The sequence below is a fragment of the Salvelinus alpinus genome, chromosome 16 (genome assembly GCF_045679555.1).
Source record: "Salvelinus alpinus chromosome 16, SLU_Salpinus.1, whole genome shotgun sequence".
Taxonomy (NCBI): Eukaryota; Metazoa; Chordata; class Actinopteri; order Salmoniformes; family Salmonidae; genus Salvelinus; species Salvelinus alpinus.
In genome coordinates this window covers 21,118,353-21,126,809 of record NC_092101.1, presented here as the reverse complement: position 1 = coordinate 21,126,809, position 8,457 = coordinate 21,118,353, and the positions used below count along the sequence as shown (strand labels likewise).

Here is an 8,457-nt window from a genome sequence, read left to right as displayed (position 1 = left end):
GACAGCAACACAAAGGAGACGAGTAAAGCTTTTTCTGACCCTTTACTGTCAATTTCATGCAGTCAATTTCACAGCCTATTTTTATCTGTACTTTGAAATTCTGATTAACAAACCATAATCATGTATGTGCATTGTATATGCTAGAAATAATGTTACCAAGATCAGACAGATTTGTAAGGATTCTTCTTTCTTGGTGAGTACAGTGACCTCTAGTGATTCTTTTGTTATAAATCAAATCACATTTTATTGGTCACATACACATGTTTAGCAGATGTCATTGCGGGTGTAGCGAAATTCTTGTGTTTCTAGCTTCAACAGTGCAGTAATATCTAACAAGTAATATCTAACCATTTCACAACAATACACACAAATCAAAGTAAAGGAATTAATAATATATATATATATATGGAAGAGCACTGTCAGAGCAGCATAGACTAAGATACAGTAGAATAGAATACAGTATATACAAATGAGATGGGTAATGCAAAATATGTAAACATTATTAAAGTGACTAGTGTTCTATTTATTAAAGTGGCCAGTGATTTCAAGTCCGTATATAGGCAGCAGCCTCTAATGTGCTAGTGATGGCTATTTGTGATGGTCTTGAGATAGAAGCTGTTTTTCAGTCTCTCGGTCCCAGCTGTGATGCACCTGTACAGACCTCGCCTTCTGGATGATAGCGAGGTGAATAGGCAGTGGCTCGGGTGGTTGTTGTTCTTGATCTTTTTGGCTTTCCTGTGACATCGGGTGGTAGGTGTCCTGGAGGGCAGGTAGTTTGCCCCCGGTGATGCCTAGGGCATACCGCACTACCCCCTGGAGAGCTCTGCGGTTGCGGGCGGTACAGTTGCCGTACCAGGCCGTGATACAGCCCGACAGGATGCTCTCAATTGTGCATCTGTAAAAGTTTGAGGGTTATAGGTGCCAAGACAAATTTCTTCAGCCTCCTGAGGTTGAAGAGGCGTTGTTGCTCCTTCTTCACCACACTGTCTGTATGGGTGGACCATTTCAGTTTGTCAGTGATGTGTACGCCGAGGAACTTGAAGCTTTCCACCTTCTCCACTGTGATCTCGTCAATGTGGATAGGGGGGTGCTCCCTCTGCTGTTTCCTGAAGTCCACGATCATCTCCTTTGTTTTGTTGACGTTGAGAGGTTATTTTCCTGGCACCAGAAGAAAATGGCACCGAGGGCAGCCGTGCTTCTAGCCCCTAGGCAACTCTGCAGTATTTTTGTTTTGTTATTTCTTACATTATTAGGCCAGAAAATTTTATGTTTATTACATACAGCCGGGAAGAACTTTTGGATATCAGAGAGGCAGTAACTCACCAGCATTACGACCAGGAATACAGGTTCCCGAATCGGATCCTTTGTTCCACCCCCCAGGGCAATTGAACTGATTCCAAAGGTTGACCCAAAGCATCACACGTTATTGACTGAGTCACAGGACAAAATATGACAGTTATTTCACATTCCTATTTTATTGAACAAATTTACAGTTTACATTTATTAAAATGGCAGAAAAAAAAGCTAAATATTTAGAAATATTACAGCACCAGGGATAAAACGTTTTATAAACAGAAACTATACAGCAAAGTTATAACAACACCTCAAAGGTAAGGGCACACATGGCAAAATAACTATTGCCACAAACGGATGCATTTTTGTAGTAGGCTACATATATAACCATCCTTTTAGCTTTATCCAATTATGGTTACTCCAAATAACATTGTCTGAAGCTGCAATTGAAAACAAGCACCATATTAATATTATTGTGGTGTGACTGAATCCTGTTGGTTTGTTCTCTGTTGTTCAGAGCCCTCAGTGCATTTCTCTCCATAAAACAACCATAGTCTAAGGTTTGCAGTCATGGTCTAACCATGGACAACTAGGGTTGTCATCAACTACTTCCATTTAAGATTTGCGGTCGCAGAGCCCTCAGGATGCGATTGCTCTTTGTAAGATGTGCTGGCAGTTCATTGTTCTGCAAAGAAAACATAACCAGATGAAAAAATGATCGACCTGAAAGACGTCCTGAAATGCATCCTCCTCCTCTGCTTTCCTTCTTATCCCTAGCTCACACTACAGTGATTTACCTTGTTGGGTAGTGTGGGGTCTGCATTGGCCCCCAGCAGAAGGTTTACACTTTTATGATTGCCACCCATGACAGCAGCGTGGAGGGCTGTGGAACCATTCTGGAAAAATGAAACAGTTAAGACACTTGTAACTAACAGCGGTTTCTTATCACTAAAATACTGCAAATGTTTTACAATACAATGTTTCACAATATACTTTTGAATAAAAACTACTCATGGCAAGTCAGGAGATGCCAAAGCGCAAGCTTTATCTTGAAATCTATCCTACCTTGAGAAGGCCCAATGAAGGGGAGAACTTGAGGAGCTCATCAATGACAGTGTTGTGTCCTTTGAAAGCTGCCTTGAATAATGCAGTTGACCCGTCCTTCAATGAGATCAAAAGAAACATGATTCATTAACATTTCAAAACTTACACAAATAAAGTAATTTAAATAAATGACTTGATTTAATATATGAATGTATTTTTTTATGTATTGTCCACGAGAAAACCCTGAAAGACTTTATTTGAAAGATAAAGCAACCACATGGAGGAATATCATCTTGTCTTTGTGAACCCACTGGGCACCGACTGGGTTGCTAAAGGACTACATACTTTTCTGTCAGCATCCCGATCTGCACCACGCAGAAGTAAAACCTTAACTACTTCACTGTGTCCCATCTGGGCTGCCATCCACAGGGGGGCTGTGCCATCCTGGAGAGGGGGTTACGGTAGGGAGTGGGGTGAGGAGAAAGAAGGGGAGAAAAGTTAAATGGAGATAAAATAAGGAGGAAGAGGGTGAGACGAGAGATGAAGATGTCAGTCCCTCTATTGAGGTCCTCTATTATTGTATGGGAGTGTGGCCTCACTTCCCTAGGGTGGTTAACTTTGGCTCCAGATGACAGAAGTTGACGTATGACAGTCACATGACCCTCCTGGGAAGCAAGGAAGAGTGGAGTGGCACCATCCTAAAACATGATATTAGAAACATGTCACATCAGAAAAGTAAATGATGACAAAGCGATGCACTGTATGGCTTGTCCTATGAATAGTAACAGACCCTACAGTGCTTTCGGAAAGTATTCAGACCCCTTGACTTTTTCCACATTTTGTTACGTTACAGCCTTATTCTGAAATGTATTAAATTGTGTTTTTTCCTCATCAATAAAAAAACTTAAATATCACATTTACATAAGTATTCAGACCCTTTACTCAGTACTTTGTTGAAACACCTTTGGCAGCAATTACAGCCTCGAGTCTTCTTGGGTATGATGCTACAAGCTTGGCACACCTGTATTCTTCTCTGCAGATCCTCTCAAGCTCTGTCAGATTGGATGGGGAGCGTCACTGCAGTTATTTTCAGGTCTCTCCAGAGATGTTAAATCGGGTTCAAGTCCAGAATCTGTCTGGGCCATTCAGAGACATGTCCAGAAGCCACTCCTGAGTTGTCTTGGCTGTGTGCTTAGGGTTGTTGTCCTGTTGGAAGGGGAACCTTCGCCCCAGTCTGAGGACCTACTTTGCTCCGCTCATCTTTCCCTCGATCCTGACTAGTCTCCCAGTCCCCGCCCTGAAAAACATCCCCACAGCATGATGCTGCCACCAGCATGCTTCACCATAGGGATGGTACCAGGTTTCCTCCAGATGTGATGCTTGGCATTCAGCCCAAAGAGTTTAATCTTGTTTTTATCAGACCAGAGAATCTTGTTTAGGTGCCTTTTGGCAAACTCCAAGTGGGCTGTGCCTTTTACTGAGGATTGGCTTCTGTTCGGCCACTCTACCATAAAGGCCTGTAGGCCTGGAGTGCTGCAGAGATAGTTGTCCTTCTGGAAGGTTCTCCCATCTCCACAGAGGAACTCTGGAGCTCTGTAAGAGTAAGCATTGGGTTCTTGGTCACCTCCCTGACCAAGTCCCTTCTCCCCCGATTGCTCAGTGTAGCCGAGCGGCCAGCTCTAGTAAGAGTCTTGGTGGTTCCACACATCTTACATTTAAGAATAATGGAGGCCACTGTGTTCTTGGGGACCTTCAATGCTGCATATTGTTTTTTTGTACCCTTCCCCAGGACAGCGCCTCGGCACAATCCTGTCTCAGCGCTCTACGGACAATTCCTTCGACCTCATGGCTTGGTTTTTGCTTTAACATGCACTGTCAACTGTGGGACCTTATATAGGCAGGTGTGTGCCTTTCCAAATCATGTCCAATCAATTGAATTTACCACAGGTGGACTCCAATCAAGTTGTAGAAATCTCAAGGATGATCAATGGAAACAGGATGCACCTGAGCTCAATTTGTAGTCTCATAGCAAAGGGTCTCAATACTTATGTAAATAAGGTATTTCTGTGTTTTATTTTTTATACATTTACAAACATTTCTAAAAACCTGTTTTCACTTTGTCATTGTGGGGTATTGTGTGTAGATTGATGAGGAAAACTTAATCCATTAGGCTGTAAAGTAACAACATGCAGAAAAAGTCAAGGGGTCTGAATAGTTTCCGAATGCCCCGTATGACAATGTATGACTATAAATTGTGCCTTCCTGTATTATACTTATGCTAAAATGTTTATTATATTCTACTGCCATTTACTTTATGTTTGTATTCTTATATTTTATTATGTATTATTTTTATTTAACTAAATGTAACCTCAAATACCGTCAAATACCATCAAACATTTTGAAAATATTGTAATGTGATATTTTGACCATATCACCCAGCCCTAACAGTGAAAAAAACTAAATGGATCTCATGTCTGACTCAGCGGAAACATGAGTGTGTGTGATTTTGTTGTTTTGTGGACTACAGCAGTGGACACTGTCAGTGGGGTTCTGCAGGGAAAAGGAGTGGTGGAAAAGAACAGACAGTGTGTGAGATAGGTGTTAGGGATGCTCACATGCAGCTGATCATGGACATTGGCTCCGTTCTTCAGCAGAGTGTCCACCACCTTAGAGTGGCCATACTGACAGGCTGCAGAGAGGGCTGTGCCACCGTCCTGCCAAACCATGAGAATACAGATTAGCCACATATCCTGGAGTGACTGGCCCATGGAATATGACTTAACACAGCAGGCATCAAACACTCTGGATCACTGCTGTCAGTATATTCTGTCCATCTCCCCCTGATGTCCTCTGACTCTCTCTCACTGTAATCTCACTCTCTCTCTCGCTCTCTCTCTCTCCCTCTCTGTCTCCAAGTAGGTGACACAGCATACCTTTGTCTGGAATTCAGTTGAGCCACCAAATTCAAAGAGGAGCTTCACTACTTCATTGTGTCCCTGCTGGGAAGCAAAGAAGAGGGCAGTGGAGCCTGTCTGAGGGTAGAAACATGCATTCAATGTCAGAAAGACCTTAAACGGACATACCTGTACACATTTTCTCAATGATTCAAAACAACTTTACTGCTTATTGATTTCTACTTTGACCACATTAGTCTCAAAGCAACATCAATAATGCACCAACCGTTTCAACCACCGAACTGTGTACTCTATGGAAAAGTGGAAGCTTGCAGTTTATCAACGAGCAACACTAAAACCGAGGTAAGTCATAATGACAGCAAAGTGTACTAAAGTGGTCATCTACTGTACCTTTCTCTGCAGGTTAATGTCAGTTCCCTGCATGATCAGCTCCCTGGCACAGTCATAGTGGCCGCTGTAGGAGGCCACCATCAGGGCTGTGGTGCCAAACTGGAAAGAGATCAAGGCATCACAATCAATCAACACCTCAGTCCTTAAGTCCAGTCAGATCCTTGTTTACATGTCATTAAAACTGCACAGGAAAGAAACATGGTGCACATGTTTTTTTAAAGTTTTGCAAGTGCTTTGGTTCTCCTCAAGACAATCTAATTGCACACACACCCCTCCAAAATAACACTCCTTGCCTGATGCTCTTTCCAATCATTCACATGCCATAATCTCTAGAGAAAGTTGCTGAAACGTAGTTGAACTTGTCAGCGGAGACTCGACAAAGCATTACATTTCAGATACCACGCAACAATAAACAATTAGATGTGACACACATAAAAACTGCAAGCACGTAAGTGGACTTACAACACATTATGAAGACATGTATACATCCACACACACACAGAGACAGACAGAAGGGTTGTAGCTCTCTCTTTCTCTCCTACCACAGGTGGTTTATGGGTAAAGCGTGCAGCTGAGCCACCAGGGCATGCAGCGTCCGTACACTGTCTCTGCAGTCGGCATCCACACGACCACTGTTGAGCAGTAATTGAAGCAGGGCCAAGTTCCCCTTACGAGCTGCCCAAAACACGGCGTTAGCAAGGGGCGTCTCCTTCTGCAGGACAAACACACATGATACAACATCGACTAGACATTAGTGTCAGAAAACAGACCTATAATCAGAATAAAAGGTAACAGATCTACAGTATCATCTCATAATTCCAAATTTGGCATGCAATTTGTTTAGTATTGATCAGACAATGGCGGTTATAGACATAACCATTTAAATGAGTTGCAGTCAGGCAATTCCTGTTCACAATCAATATGAATCAATATGGACAGAGGCTCTTTGCACATGCACACACATCGATTATGCTCTTGCATTGGGTATGGTGTGGTTGTATGGTCTCTGGTCTGGTTGTGTGGTCTCTAACAGTCTAGCTCTCACCCACCAACATTGGTCCAAATAAATCTGGGTAAACCTAACACAGACCAGACAAAATAATACATTTTATCATGTGTCAATCAAATAATGACCAAGTCCAGTTAAATGGTTTGAAAGATAAGTATAGAATACTCTACTGCAATAATGAGGCCTCTTTATGGAGACAGTAAGTTTGACTGTAATTCAATGGGGCCAAACAGTTCAAAGTGTCAAAGTTTATAGAAATTGGGATTTACTCATTTCTGGTGGATATTTCCAAATACTGCATGTGGGTGGGGCATGGTCTGCAATGGTAGGCTGCTCATGGCCAGATGATGATCAACTACCTCAACACCTGTCACTGTACTCTAGTGACATGACAACCTAATCTTAGCCAGGTCAAAAGGGCAGGACTCTGACTGAAGGTCAAGCAGCAGATCTAATTTCCATAAATACATAATTATTGCGCGCAAACCGCCTGCAGATTACACGCGTATACTCTTCATCATAGACCTATTCATAACACACATTAGGAGCGATGGCCGCAAAGAAAGTTAACATTCGTAGTGAGTAGATTATGCTACTCTCTTTTCATTTCAAGCTTGGTTAGAGTAGCCTATGCAGAACATCAGGAAAATGTGGAGATTACCTTGAACGACATCCTGCAGACCTCATTCGTGACTCATCTTTCTTGCGTATGCAAAAAAATGCGATGCCCTTATATTACTATAATAACTGTCTAAAACGTATTTGTTTTGACTATTTGTTGTGGCTTCTCCCGGGGTGTTGGCGCGCTGAAGGAAAAACAACACGCAGCCTGTGTATATCCTCTGCAGTGCCGCTCCCGCCACACAGACAGGCGCGCTCACTGACTCAATTCCGTGTGGCGCTCTGTCTGCTCACTGACACAATTCCGTGTGGCGCTCTGTCTGCTCACTGACTCAATTCCGTGTGGCGCTCTGTCTGCTCACTGACTCAATTCCGTGTGGCGCTCTGTCTGCTCACTGACACAATTCCGTGTGGCGCTCTGTCTGCTCACTGACACAATTCCGTGTGGCGCTCTGTCTGCTCACTGACTCAATTCCGTGTGGCGCTCTGTCTGCTCACTGAATCAATTCCGTGTGGCGCTCTGTCTGCTCACTGACAGAGTAGTAGTCATAGACATTAAAACCAAGATAGTAGTCGGCTTACACTGAGGCAACATAGGCTATTGTTTTATATTTGGCACAATGTTTAGTTCTATTCAAGGTAACGTTAGTGTAGGATTATTTTCCTGACTAATTATTTAATATAGGCTATAAGGGGCGGCAGGTAGCCTAGTGGTTAGAGAGTTGGACTAAATAAAATCAAAGTTTATTTGTCACATGCACCGAATACAACAGGTGTAGACCTTACAGTGAAATGCTTACTTACAGGCTCTAACCAATAGTGCCAAAAAAAGGTATTAGGTGAACAATAGGTCGGTAAAGAAATAAAACAACAGTAAAAAGACAGGCTATATACAGTAGTGAGGCTATAAAGGTAGCGAGGCTACATACAGACACTGGTTATTCAAGCTGATTGAGGTAGTTTGTACATGTAGATATGGTTAAAGTGACTATGCATATATGATGAACAGAGAGTAGCAGTAGCGTAAATGAGGGGGTGGTGGGTGGGACACAATGCAGATAGCCCGGTTAGCCAATGTGCGGGAGCACTGGTTGGTCGGCCCAATTGAGGTAGTATGTACATGAATGTATAGTTAAAGTGACTATGCATATATGATAAACAGAGAGTAGCAGCAGCTAAAAAGAG

At 42.7% G+C, this 8,457-nt stretch overlaps 1 protein-coding gene across 3 annotated transcripts; it reads right to left on the bottom strand.

Moving 5' to 3' along the window:
- Positions 1–1,450: 1,450 nt before the first annotated feature.
- Positions 1,451–7,616, bottom strand: LOC139541110 (ankyrin repeat domain-containing protein 29). 3 transcript variants are annotated; one of them, XM_071345356.1, is made up of 10 exons: positions 7,313–7,616; positions 6,244–6,354; positions 5,643–5,741; positions 5,271–5,336; positions 4,953–5,051; positions 2,937–3,035; positions 2,683–2,781; positions 2,359–2,454; positions 2,091–2,189; positions 1,451–1,978 (listed from the first exon to the last, which is right to left on the bottom strand). In XM_071345356.1, exons 1-10 carry the CDS (start codon positions 7,322–7,324, stop codon positions 1,895–1,897), a joined length of 864 nt encoding a protein of 287 aa, XP_071201457.1. In that variant the 5' UTR covers positions 7,325–7,616; the 3' UTR covers positions 1,451–1,894. The 3 variants fall into 3 exon arrangements, with proteins under 3 accessions (XP_071201457.1, XP_071201458.1, XP_071201455.1); XM_071345357.1 differs by having other exon boundaries at positions 5,271–5,369; positions 6,185–6,354; positions 7,313–7,612; XM_071345354.1 differs by having other exon boundaries at positions 5,271–5,369; positions 7,313–7,612.
- Positions 7,617–8,457: the final 841 nt, after the last annotated feature.